The sequence below is a fragment of the Pterocles gutturalis genome, unplaced genomic scaffold (genome assembly GCF_000699245.1).
Source record: "Pterocles gutturalis isolate BGI_N339 unplaced genomic scaffold, ASM69924v1 scaffold2787, whole genome shotgun sequence".
NCBI lineage: Eukaryota > Metazoa > Chordata > Aves > Pterocliformes > Pteroclidae > Pterocles > Pterocles gutturalis.
In genome coordinates, this window is record NW_010107638.1 from 45,527 (window position 1) to 59,537 (window position 14,011).

Sequence of the window (14,011 nt, forward strand, 5' to 3'; positions counted from 1 at the left end):
TTTAAAAGGACTGGAACACGAAAACACTGAGTGGTGTGCAGAACTACAGGAAATACGCTACCAGGCAGCCTGGCGGAACATGCAGTGGGGCCACATCTCTTCTGTCAAGTAAACCAACTTACTTTTTTCCTAGTTAAGTGAAAGGCAATGGTTTCAGTTCCAAGCAGAAAGACATTAGAATATCATTTCCACGAAGCAGGTCGCCTAATTTGTCTTAATCATTGAATTGAAAAACAGTCTTTTTCACTTAGACCTGTCTGTTTTGTATGCACATCACTTTTCATTATCCTGGGAAGCTGTAAGCAGTTGATTCTTCTTTTTGACCGTTCATAACTATAAACTGAAATTCTCCATTTTTGACTCAGATAGTAGATGTGTCTTAAGTATGTATGAGGGATAGATAGTTTTTAGTGTTTAATTTATAAACAAATAGGGAAAATGTTACTTAGCCAAAAATGTTATCAAGACCTGGATAAGCAAACACCAGTGTTGATTCATGGCTACTCCCATGTAATCTCCCCCCTTGTATAATGCTGGATGCCTGGCATCAGTTATTTTGTGTGACTGGCCAGGATGGAGTGTGAACTGTCCCTTTCCTGGTACAACTACATCATCACACATTTTAGGAGGAATACTGAATAGATGCAGTACATTCTGGCAAAAAGCAGAAGTTATGTGATGGGATCTTCAGTAACTCCTTCTACATTAACTTTTAGCAGTCAGGTGAATAGAGGATTTATTTTCCCAAGACTCTTACAGAGAGATGGGTCTGGGGAATGTGCTCTTGGTGTGTTCATTCTCTTCTGCACTGTCTTAAGATCATTGTTTAGAAACACCTGGAGAATTTCATAGATGTATCTTGTTGAAGGGCTTGTGTCATGCCACAATCAGAACAAGCTTCGTATTGGTGAGCTCTCTTTGTTCCTGGGTTAAGGTCTGTATAAACCTCTTAGGCAAATAGAGTATTCAGCTTTAATATAGGAGCAGGAAAACAACACATAAGATGAAAAGAGAGAGAATGAGATGGCAAGAAGGAAGAGGGTCAAGAAGAAAGAAAATCAAAAGGGCAAAGAAGAAAAAACTAAATTGAACAGTATGCGTTTTTTCAGCCTTCTGATTTTCTCAGTTTTTTCCTTTTTAAAAATTATTGCTGAAGTTAAATGTAAAAAAATGCTGATTCTGAACTGAAGATGCATACAGCCTAATACTGTGAGAAATGTGTTATGATTAAATTTTTATTGTGTGGTTAGTTTTGTGGTTTTGTTACAACCTTGAACATTTTCTCCATATTCCAAACATTTTGACAATTACTGTTTTTCTTTGTTTTAAAAGAACAGCTTGAGTTTATAAAATACTAAATTAAATTTAAAGGGTTACATTATTGTTTTTTATCATGCAAAACAGTAATCCATCCAGCTGCAGAAAATGTACTACTAAAATATGTCATAAAGGTAAAATTGACTTATTTGTAGAGAAAGATAATTTTCCTTTTATTTTATGTTACTTTTGTCTTCTTTTTAAGAGATGAGTCAGAAAAACCAGGCTACCATGAATCATTGTATGATGCTCTTCAGTCTTTACGAGATAAGGAATTTTCTGCTTTCTATGACAGTCTTAAAGATGCCAGGTAACTGTATGCAAATATTGTGCTGTTAGAGTGAGAGGCGGAGAGTGTGTGTGTGTTTGTAGTCACAAGTTGTGTATAAAAAATTATGATGGAGTTTTATGGGCTTAAACAAAAACTCATGCATAGAATAAACTTAATACTTCTGGACTGCAACGTAATTTCTAAGTTTTTTAACTTAAATTGGTCTTTTGTAAACATACAATTTGTGTGCTAATTGAAGATCCATTTCCTGTAGTATACATCCCTTACTTTGCAGTCCTCATAAGTAGATTTAAATGCTGACCACTTTACTTTAGCTCAGCTGTCACACAGGCTTTGGAGTTTATATATGCTTACCGTGTTTTCATTTATTGACAAACTTAATTTTTTGAACTTTAATGGTAATACCAGATAATTCTGAACTGAATAGTTTTGCTGTTTAAATTTAGTTCACTGTATGGAAATTATGTTGTGGATATTTTGAATTATTTGTGGGTATTAAAAAAATAATTTACTATTTCTCTGTTAAATCCATAGAGTGAATGAAGTAGAAGAACTGTGCAAAGGCAGTCTTGAGTCTGTTTATTCATTATATCCAACTCTTTGCAGACTACAGCTAATTGGAGAGTTGGAAAATATAGGTCTGCTATTCTCCAGGTATTTTTTTAAGCTTGTTTCACACTCCTTTCCCAGTTTTCAGGATTCCTGGTAATCAAGTCTAGCACAAAAATAAAATGACCTCAACTAATCATATTCTTGAACATCTCAAACTTCATCTTAAAAAAGATATGTTTTTTTAGCTTTATTATGTGAAGACAAATCTAGATTATATTTATTTCCAGACTGGATTTGTTTCTGGTCTAGTTCTGATTATTTGATACTATGTCAGTATTGTATTTTACATAATTATTTTCTTTCCTTTGTTTTGAGTTCCCTGGTGTACTCAAAGACAGTAGTTGTTATCTCCTAACCTTTGGTTTACTAAAGTAGCTGAGTCATCCTCTTGTTTCCTTTTTTAATAATTGTTTTCCATTTCCTTGATGATCCCCATAGGTCTACTGAAAGTTGTTTCAGTTTAAATCACTTTCTTCATGGACCATTACCATTGGTATTCTACCTGAATTCTTAACATTGCTTTTTAGTCATAGGAAGGTATTTATCTCTGTAGTGCTATTGACATTGAATTTTTTCTGCTATAGTTGTGTCAGTTTGGTAGCTTATGGTCATCCTACAGTCATTTGGCATGTCCAGGACCTTATGTACTATTGCTATATGCAGTTAATGAGTCACCTAAGAAAATAATACATAGAAATACAACCTTCTGGAATTTATTCTTAGATTAATCCATATACAATCCATATAATGAAATAGGAATCTTGGTCTGTAGTCTTTTAAGTAGCCCTCTGTTTGAATGTGCTTCCCTTTGCTGATAGACTTTTAACACAACAGTTTTTGATGCTTAATCAAGAATGTTTACATTGGAGTTGTTCACTGTTCTAATGTTGATCTTTTGATCTTCATGTTTGTCAAAACTGGAAGCCTGACAGTTTGTTCTGCATATTAATCATTGCAGTGTTTTATGGACTGTGTCTCGGTTTTGAACCATAGATTGTGAACTACCTCAGTAATTTGCTTTTTCTTACTCATCTTGCATTTCAATAGTATTTAGTGAGAAGTAACAATTGGTCATTTTCCTTTTGGTAATGATTCCAGATCTGTTACTATTCAACAACTGAATGATACTTATTTGAAATGGCAGAGACAGTCCCAGCTTCTCAAGGACAGTGACTTCCGTTTCCAGGAACCTATCATGTCTCTGCGCACTGTAATTTTGGAGATCTTGCTTGAAAAGGAGGATGAAAATACCAAAAGAGAATGTATTAAAGATATCCTGACCAAACATCTAGTGGAGCTCTCTCGATTGGCAAGAACTGCTAAAAATACACAGGTAACAAATGCCAGGAAAGATCAGTGATGGATGTTCAGGTTTTTAGTTTATGAAAGAGCTTTATTTTTTAGCAGTACTAAAGATTAACTGTATTCTAAGTTTATTCAAGTAATCGATTAGTTGGTTATTGATTGGACAACTTGTGTGGTTGGACATCTACACTTTAGTCTCCATCTTTGACATTGTTAAAAAGATATGTGCTATCATAGTGATATTAGATTACCAAATAAAGGGGATGTTACTTCACCAGTGACACGAGTAAAGAGGTAAGCATAGAGAAGAATTATTGTATGATGGTGCCATTTTTCTTATTATTTTTCTGAGGTCTCTTATGGTGTAATAATAATCACTAAGCTAAAATTATACATCCATTATTTCAATAGGTGCTGATTGTAGAATTTCTATACTTTACACCTCCAAGGAATTTAAAATGTTAAACATTGATACTTTATTTTAGGGTTTGCAAAGTTTAATTTCTTAGTCTATTTTTGTTGCAAATCAAGATTTTCTGCAAGTATATAGAAAATTAACTTAATTGCTTTGCTGCACGTAAGTTCTTAGCATTGGATATGCAGAATGTGCTCCTGCACAAGTAGAGTAGATTAAGATGGATTTTAAAAACAAAGCTTGTTGTGAGATACATGTATTTGACTTAAAGAATTGTTTATGTTTTTTCAATTTCAGCTTCCAGAAAGAGCTATGTTCCAGATCAAACAATACAATCCAACAGGATATGGAGTTTCTGAATGGCAACTAGAAGAAGCTCAGGTTTTCTGGGCTAAAAAGGAAGAGAGTCTTGCACTGAATATTCTTAAAGGGATGATAAAAAAATTAGACGCAGATTGGTTCCAGGTATGTGTTATATAGTGTATAAACTTATGGGAATTTAAGATCCTATTTCCACTTTCTGGAGTTTTCCCTTGGAAGAAAATTAAAAGGCTATCTGTAGGTTACTGCATCTATTTTGTACTCTCAAAATGTCTGAAAGCAAAAAAATCTGTATTAGCAAATCTTATCAGGGGATTTCAAAGTAAGTCTGTAAGAGCGGCAGATGTTAGAATTCATTATTCATTGTTTTGCCTCCAGTGCCACCACTGTGAAATATATAGCTTTTTTAAATCAAAGATTATTTCCCTTGATAAAAAATGAACTTATTTTAAACCACCATTCAGGAGAGACATTGAAAAATTAAAGGGGCCAGCAGAGAGCTACTGAGATGATTAGAGGCTTGGAGAACTTGGCAAAGGAATAAAGGTTGTAGGGATTGTGTTTCTTCAACCTTAAGAAGTGAAGGCTTAGGAGGATCTAGTCAGAGTCTTCCAATACCTGAAAAATAGTTATAGCAAAGATGGAGGTAACTGCTTACAAAGATGCACAGTGAAAGGCAAGAGGCAGTGGCACAAGTTGTTTCAAGGGAAGTGCCATCTGGATACAAGAAGAAAATTTGTCACCAGTAAACAGTGGGAACGGTTTGCCCAAAAAAGTGATGGAATCTCCGTTGCTGGAGACAAATAGTCAAGACAGGAGAGTCCTGGAAAAGCTGAAGCCCTGCTTTCAGCAGAAGGTTGGGTCAGATGGTCTCTCAAGGTTCTTTCCAGCCTCAACTTTTTGTCATTCTATGATGTCCTTTTACAAAAGCTGTTTGGCTTTTCTTCATATTAATCCATCTGTTCTCTCTGGGATTTTTTTTTTGTAATTTATCCTGTTTTGATAAGAGTCTTACTGACCTGTGCTTCCCTTGAACTTGTTAAAATATTGGTGTCACATCTGCCACCTTCCACTCCTCTTGCATTAAGGCAGTTTTAAACAAAAGCTTTTATGCCTCTATTAGTAGTTAATTAATCTTTGAATTACTGTTGTAAAAATACATTCTGATCCTGGTGAGTTGATAGTTTTCATTTTGTCCGTTTGTTCAGTAGCCTTTGCTATTGACACTTCAATAGCAGACAGACCTTTGAATTCCTCCTAAAGAAAGACTTTGCAGTGGGTCTTGTCAGGCTTGTCCATAGTGAACATAAGTGCAAATAACTTTTTTCTGTTCTATCTTCTCAGAGCACTGTTTGTTTTATAACTCCATCTCCTACTATGTTTTTAAAATGCTTTCTTATTATTTGTTGAGTCATCTTCAAGTTGTTTGGGGTTTTTTGGACAGCTTTATCATGGGTTTTTATTTTTTCATTTGACAGGATAGTTTATTGTTTTTTTAGTGTATTTTGGTTTTCACTTGGGCAAAACTTCAGTTTGTGTACTGATGTGCTAAAAATTTCTTCGTTATCCTTACCTTTGTGTTTAGATATGATAGCTTCCTTTGGGTATTTTTTCGAGGGTAATAAACATACGCTTTAAATCTATATACATCATTAAGGAATATCACACTTCAGAAAAGCTGGAGAATTTTGGACCAAATTCTCCATACATATCAGGGCAAAATCAAGAGTTGCTGCTCCTCTTGATTTTCATGATTGGTCCATGAATCCGTTGATGAGAGACTCCAAAATTTTAATCCTCCTCTCATCTTCCAGTGTTAGGTTTCCCCTGTCCACATAAGGAGGTTTTGTGTTTTCACTGCCTATGATCTCCTTCAGTATTTCACACTCAGCGTTGCCATCTTCAGAAGGTGGTTTTTAATACATGCCCTATACTAAAAGTGTTTTGGAAACGTGTGCTGCTATACAGTTAAAGCTGAGCTTCCAATCTGGATGCAAGTCCCGTGGAAATCTGCTCTGTTATTTTCTCAGAGTACTTTTAACCAAGTTTCCATGTTGAGGTCTGTTTGAAAAACATAATGATCACACATAGTTACTGCAATTCCTGAATGTTTCCTGCAGAGTGTACTATGGTACTTTACGTTAAATGGGGATGGTAGAAATAACAATTCTGAAACATGCTCTGAATTTATTTAATTTTTATTACATATTGCCATTGTTTTATTCTGTTTTTCATTGTTTAAAGAGTCAAGTATTTAAAAATATATGCTCTCCTCAGTCTAACATAGAATGTGATTTAAGGTTATTGACTACTGTACATGTGAATGGTAAATGACTCTGTAGATGCATTATGTGTAATAGGCCAAGTAATTAAATTATGCAGGATTTATAAATTGCTTGCCTCGTATGTAAGAGGTATTTTTATTTGATGCCTCCCTCTTTTTTCTTTTTTTCCCCCAAACTTGCTTACTTAAAGGTTGAGAATGATCCTCATCTGAAATTGATGTACACAGAGTGCCTGAGGCTATGTGGAACCTGGTTAGCAGAAACATGCTTGGAAAACCCTACAGTCATCATGCAGAAATACTTAGAAAAGGTGCATCCTGTCTTTGAGACAAAGCTGTGCTAAAATATGGTGTTAAAATGTGTTAAAAGTAATTTTTTCAATGCAACTTTTATTTTTCTGGATTGAAAATATGCTTTCTTATAAAAATATTATAGTTCCACATAGTGTTGTATGACACTAATCTTACAAAATATTCACAATATGGCTTTATAGAATTCCCAGTGAAACTTCTGTGTAATATTGGATTAGAAGTGCAGTGATTACAACTACTAGTCCAGTTTCCCTTTCCTATTCTGCTCCATCCCCATCCTTTCCTTCTCAGGACAGATAATTTACTTAACATTTTTTCAGTGTAGGCATTGTATTTGTAGCATTCTCTTTCCAGGTGCTGGAAGGTCTTGTTCTAGTGTTTCGAAGTGCTGACTTTTTTTCAACTCTTAGTAGTAAAAACATTTTTATTAATATTTGTCCACCCTGCATTTCTTTATTTAGTGCTAATTTGTGATACTCTACATAGTTGCTTTTCTTTCTTATTCTCTACATACTTTCTTCACTCTGTTGATTTGAATCAAGGACTTGCACACATGATTGCCTTTTCTTTTTGGCACTTTTTGGACTGTCTTCTATTTTTTTCTCACCATCTTATGATACATGGTTGTAAAACTGTTGTAAAACATCATGCATAGTTACTCTAAAAGGTAGCTGTGGGAGACTCTTATGTGGTAGTTAAAGCTGGTTCATACAGGATAATCTTTTAATAAGATTACATTCACTTAGCAGAAAAACATTAATCCTAGTAGGTCTTATTTTGTATGCATATATGTTCTCTCATAGGCAACATTAAATGTCCTGTTTGAGCAGATGAACTTGCTTGAGCACAGGGGTTGGACAAGGTGACCTCTAGAGGTCCCTTCCAACCTCAACCCTTCTAATAGAGTTTAATCAAGTATTATGCAGCACTAGTAATCTGGTTATCAGTCTTACTGTTATTGTAACTTCCCTTTTAGGCTGTGGAAACTGCTGCAAGCCACAGTGGAGACAGCAGTGATGAGCTGAAGAAAGGAAAGATGAAGGCTTTCCTGTCTTTGGCTCGTTTCTCAGACAATCAGTACCAGCGAATTGAGAATTACATGAAATCCTCAGAGTTTGAAAATAAGCAGGCATTACTGAAGAAGGCCAAGGAGGAGGTTGGCCTCCTCAGGGAGCGTAGAGTTCAGACAAATAGGTGAGCACTCAGATGGAGAGGTGGTTCCTATGGAGCTATCAAAGGCTCCCCCTTTGCTAATTCTTTGGGCAAGTAGTACAGCATGGGTCATGTCTCTGCAGTAGAATTTTTTCTTCTCCACAAAACAGTGGCCAAACAAGCAAGTGCTTGTTGCAAATAATTTCTGAATTGTGCCTGAAGGTGGTCTAGAGAGTGCTAGACAGCGTGGTCCAAAACTAAGCCAAGGAGTGTTACAACAGTTAAATAGTATGGATAATCATGGGCAAGAATTTGCATTTACTCCCTGAATCTATTCAGTATATTTGACAGAGACAGAGTTACAGAGTAAAAATAAATTAGTTTATTTTTCTCCTTTACACATTTGGTGAAAAAGTAGAATTCATCTTAATACAGAATTCTTAAAGATTTAGTAAGAGCAATTGAAAGTGAGCAGAAAAATTAGAACTTCAGCTGTTGGTAACTGAAATCTTTACACAAATGATCTGTACTGGATATTTATATTTGCACCAATATTGAGATTAAATCATTATAGAGAAGAAAGATACTGACTTAAAATCTACTTAGAGGGGTGTGTCTGTGTGGACGTACACCAAAGGAATAGCTCCCACAATTTGTTTTCTCGGATATTTATTTCACTGTGCTTGTATATACAAAACAAGTTTTTAAAAAGTTAAATTAGTAAGGGAACAAGGGACAGCCTTGCTGTAAATTCATGGAGACATAATTTCTTGTTTAAAAATAATGTCTGTTCACATAGATACACGGTGAAGGTTCAGCGAGAACTTGAACTGGATGAATGTGCCATACATGCCCTAACTGAGGATCGTAAACGTTTCTTGTGTAAAGCAGTGGAGAACTATATCAGCTGTTTACTAAGTGGTGAAGAACATGATATGTGGATCTTCCGACTCTGTTCACTCTGGCTTGAAAATCCTGGAGTTAACAGAGTCAATGAAATGATGAAGGTATATGTCTGCTGTTGCTTTTCCTTATTAGGCTTTGACGTTAAATTATCCATCTTTCTTCTTCTCCTCCCGTGTTTCTAGAAGATGAATTATAGTGCTGTGCAGTATGCTTTCTTACGTATCTCCTTAACTTTTCCTGCAAAACTTGCTTTTTTTCTGTCATCGTTGCTCATCAGTTAGTTTTTCATCAGAGAGCTGTAATTCTCAATGCATTATTATTTAATTTAATTTAGCATTTTAATTTGACAAGTCTGTATGATTAAGCATATCTCATGGCCTTTCACTGTTGTCACCTTGTTCTTTACGCACCTTGGATACTAGCCATCTTCAACATGCTTTAGTACATTATTCTACTTTATATCGTATATACTTTTAGGTGAAAGGGTGTGCTTTTAGGTTGTCTGTCTAACACAGTAGCCAGGGACCAGTAAAGTTCTCATTCTCAGGCTGGTTCTATCATTTCTAAAATTGTGCAGGAAATCTGTTCATTCTTACCTGAATGATATGTTTATAACAGAGATCTGTATAATCTAATGCTTCGCTTTGTGTTGTACTTAACCTCGTAAAGTTGAAAGTGTTCCTTTACTCGTATTTTTAACACACAATTGTTTCTTGTCTTAAACAAGATGGTAATTTTTTTCCATTTGGGATTGTCTGTTGCCACAAAGATCTAGAAATGAACTCTGAATCAATTTATCTTAAGCTCTGCTCTAATGGAATAGAAAATAGTAGTTTTCTTGTGAAGGACTTACAGCATTCAGGAGACATGAACCAAGATGGTGTGGTGCTCACTGGATTGCCATTTGATCACACAGCAATGATTACGCTCAGTTTAAAAAAAAATGCAAAACCAAAATTGCTAGCCCTTACCTGGCATTTTATGATTGCAGGTTTTTTGGTGTTTAGTATCTCTTTCTAACTGAATTTTCTCCACTACAGAAAAATGCAGAGAAGATCCCTTCATACAAGTTTTTGCCTCTGATGTACCAGCTGGCTGCTCGAATGGGAACCAAGATGATGGGTGGTTTAGGATTTCATGAAGTTCTGAATAATGTAATTTATACTTTTCATATTTGAAGATATCTTGATTGGCTTAGTAGTGCATACTTCTAAACAATATGTATCTTCCTTTGTGCAGTTGTAGGTAAATGAGTTATGTAGGTCATAGAGGTGTATTAAAAATGAGTGACGCAAAATCACTGTAGTAGAGGGAGAGAGGGAAAGGATTGGAGATCTTTTTTCCTGCTACTTATGCAGGTATAGGAAAATACTTTGAATGTATTACAGTTATGGAACTACCATCTAAGTATTACTTTTTCTTTCTCATTAGGAGCCTTAGAAGCTCAAAAGAATTAGTACTGTTAAGTAATTTTTTTTCTTCTGTACAGTTTTCAGTAATGGTATCTTTTTGTTTTTCTTGACAGCTAATGTCTAGAATTTCACTGGATCATCCACATCATACTTTGTTTATAATATTAGCTTTGGCAAATGCTAACAAAGACGAGCTCCTTGCAAAACCAGATGCAATAAGAAGAAATAAGTTAATTAAAAATGCACCAAAAGAAATCTCCCAGCTTGATGTGGTGACTACAAAAAAATTCTATTCTATTAGTCGCATTCAGTCATTTCATTTTGTTAAAAAAAGAGAAAGAAATTATGTCAAGGGGTACTTTGGTGTAGAGTTCTTTAGCTAACTTTTGCTAAGAAAGAGTCGGAGGAAAAAGTACTTTTAATAATAAAAAACCCGTCCTTTTGTGCACACATTGTAATTATTGAAATAAGTGATTATGAGGTTGAACAAAATATGGTTAACATTTCCTGCAGCAAAAAGCCCCAATTATTGTGGAGAGTTTTGTGATAAATGTCCTTGATGTGTGATTCTGTAAAAGGCATTTTAGATGCAACAAAGAGTGGGTTTATTGTTAAAAGTACATACTGAATTGAGTATTTTTCTGCTTTGGGTGATAATGTCTGTTCTTTCTAAGTATTTAGCCTTGTGCAGTTTATCTTTTGTTCCTTTATATCACCTTAATATATTAAAAGCCATGATGATGGGTAAAACTGCACTATGGCTTCATGTTAATGTTGTTATTGCTTAATTTTTGTTGGAACTTGTCTTTTGAATCATGTCGTATCTAGATTAATACCCGTTCTTTCCCCTGTAACTGCAGACTTGGCATGGTTGTTTGTCATTACCCTCCTACCCCCCACACTGATAAAATTTTTCACCACATTTTTAGGTGGCTTCTTTTCACTTTTATCTCAGTTCTGTAGTTCTTTTGTTGTCCCACCCCTAAGAGTAGGATTATGCTGAACTCAACTAAGTCTCTCAGAGTGAGGCATAGAAGGGACACATGGTCAGAGTTTTGCCTTTTGCATACAGGCTTTTCCTTCAGTTGGGAGGAAATAATGGAAGCAGGAAGATGGTTGAAGAACACCCAAAACTGCCTGTCCCTTTTTCTGAAGTATTTTTACAGGTTTTTTGCACTTTGCCTGGACAGAATTGCCCCCTCTCCATCCCCAATAATATTATACTTATTATCTCAGATTAGACAACACAGAACTTTTCTTCAGATTATTTCTGTTCAGGCACAAAGGGCTGTCCATTGTAGCAGTTTTCTCTGCTTTCATAGGATGTATCTCAGTTGTAGTTATTTGACTATGTTATGATGCATCTTTGATCTTACATGGTGTAGTTTGCAAGACCTGATATTTGTATTCTGTTGGGGTATTTTAGGACCGAATGGAGGCTGCTAGCAATATAATCAATATTGTAAGAAAAAGGAGAGCTCATATGGTTAGAGACGTTGAAGCGCTTTGTGATGCTTATATAACATTAGCAAATGTTGATGCTACTCCATGGAAATCTCAAAGAAGTAAGTCTTGGAAAAATTTTTGTTAATAATAGTGAAGATATATTTTATTTTATTGGATTAAAATAAGTATGTTTTGAAATACTGGTATTTAGTTAAAGGAGATACTGTGCTAGCACTGTGTCCTGTTTTTGATAAATGTAGAATTTAGCCTGGATTAAAAGTTGTGGTAATTAATTGCACTGTAAAGTTCAGACTTTCTGAGTACAAAACTCCAGAAAACTCCAGTTGTCCTGTGGTCATCTTCATCAGCTTGACAGAAGCGTGCACTGAGGTTTTGGGTCCCAAAAGCAATGTAAGCTGTTTTTTTGTGAACTTTGATGTATGTTTACTGTTCTGAATTTAAAAATATTAATTCCTGTTAATTACAGAAGGGATAAGTATTCCAGCTGACCAGCCAATTATTAAACTGAAGAACTTGGAGGATGTTGTTGTTCCTACCATGGAAATTAAGGTGACTGAAGTTGAAATAAATACAGACTATAGTATCAAATCTTAGAATCAACTTCAAATTTTTATCATGGCAGTCAGGGCAATATATCTCTTCATCAAATTCCCATATTCTTTACAGGTCAGCCTACCCCAGGGGTACTTTCCTGTCAGGGGGGAGATGCAGGGTGAGATGGTTTCCTTGGGCTCTAGAAGACCTTGACCCCAAGTCTTATATTTGCTGGATAGTGGCGTATTGTATGAAGATGGCTTTGCCACTTCTGCTGTTACCACTGACGAGTCTTTCACTGTCAAAAGTGGTGATGAGCTACCTAAATTACAGAGAGGATTTGGGAATCTGAATATCTGGTTTTGTAGGTGCTAGCTCGGAGTTTCAGGGAGGCACTTAATGCTGAGAAAGTTGTGAGAATTACTAAATATGCCTCTTCTGCAGTTCCTAAATGGCCAGTTTATAGGTTTTTGCCATTCAGTAATGGTGAATGATCCCTTTCCGTTAACATAAGTGGTTGATTGGGTGGGTGCGTAGACACTTGTTCTTAGATGCCACACACTCCACCTAGGAAAGTTAACAGTTTCAGGAGTGTGAAGTTGCTTTTTGGGCCAGCAGCCTAAAATTTAAATGTTATGAAGCCACACTTCCCTGTGTTTAAGTCCCTTAGGCTATGTCTGTAACGCCAGATAAAACAAGCCAAGGGACTGTTTTATGCTGTTTGACTTCAGAGGCCAGAAATTGTCACCCACAGTAAATAGCATTTGTTTGTAGGGCTCCTGTTGGCCCCAGGTGTTGCTCCTTTGTACAACTGGATTGTCCTTTTCTTTGCCTTTCTTCTTCCCCAGTACAAACTTTCTGAAATAGTTGAAGATCTGTGATGTAAACAGCTGGAGCAATATTTCCTTACAGCTAACTGAGATGGGTTGCTTTTGTCATGAGGATATGGAGGGTGGCTGAAGATACAGATCCTGTAGATTGCAAGTTTTAAGAATGCAGATTGGGTCCATTTGCAGCCTAACGTAAGCCTAATGCTCCCCAGCTGTATATGAACATTTTCTTGGGAGAGTATTAGTTAGGACAGGCTGAAATTGTGTCAGAGCTTGTTTAGTGGAAGTCTGCAGCACCATGTCCCCTCTGCCAGTGAGGTGAAGAAGGAGGAATCAAACTCACTCCTTTGCTCAGCAAATTTTTGTAGCTTTTGTATTATCCTTGTAGATGACAGAATGCTTATGTTAATAGTTAGCATATGGTCTGCTAAGGAAGTTTTCAAACAACTCATTACCACTTTATCTGAGTGAAATGGAGGTAATATTTATATTAATTTTAAACTAATTTATAATTTTAGGTGGATCCCACAGGAAGATATGAGAATTTGGTGACAATAAGGTCTTTTAAGCCAGAATTTCGCTTAGCAGGAGGCCTGAATTTGCCTAAAATAATAGATTGTGTAGGATCGGATGGTAAAGAAAGGAGGCAGCTGGTTAAGGTAGGTTCTGTCAATTGTCATGACATCTCAGAGACTTGGCATGTTGAAATGTTTTTTAAGTTTTCTTGTCAGTTTTCTCATGTATCACTTCTGTACCATGAGCTGAATTCACAGTTGTGTCAGATTTCTCAGTTCAGGATGCTTTAATAAAGGAAATTACAAAGTAATTATAAGTAATACAATAATAACATAA

General features: G+C 35.7%; 1 protein-coding gene across 1 annotated transcript in view; it reads left to right on the top strand.

The window, feature by feature from the left end:
• The window catches only part of ATM (ATM serine/threonine kinase), a gene marked incomplete at its 3' end in the record, with an annotated part of 57,888 nt that extends 44,070 nt beyond the window's left edge, over positions 1-13,818 (top strand). Inside the window, exons 43-55 of the mRNA XM_010088168.1 lie at positions 1-108; positions 1,523-1,627; positions 2,144-2,263; positions 3,320-3,554; positions 4,239-4,406; positions 6,738-6,857; positions 7,835-8,052; positions 8,810-9,017; positions 9,957-10,070; positions 10,442-10,600; positions 11,755-11,893; positions 12,262-12,344; positions 13,678-13,818. The exon at positions 1-108 is cut by the window's left edge and continues 65 nt beyond it. Of these exons, the coding sequence (XP_010086470.1) occupies positions 1-108; positions 1,523-1,627; positions 2,144-2,263; positions 3,320-3,554; positions 4,239-4,406; positions 6,738-6,857; positions 7,835-8,052; positions 8,810-9,017; positions 9,957-10,070; positions 10,442-10,600; positions 11,755-11,893; positions 12,262-12,344; positions 13,678-13,818 (1,918 nt within the window). The remainder of the gene's footprint in view (positions 109-1,522; positions 1,628-2,143; positions 2,264-3,319; positions 3,555-4,238; positions 4,407-6,737; positions 6,858-7,834; positions 8,053-8,809; positions 9,018-9,956; positions 10,071-10,441; positions 10,601-11,754; positions 11,894-12,261; positions 12,345-13,677) is intronic.
• Positions 13,819-14,011: the final 193 nt, after the last annotated feature.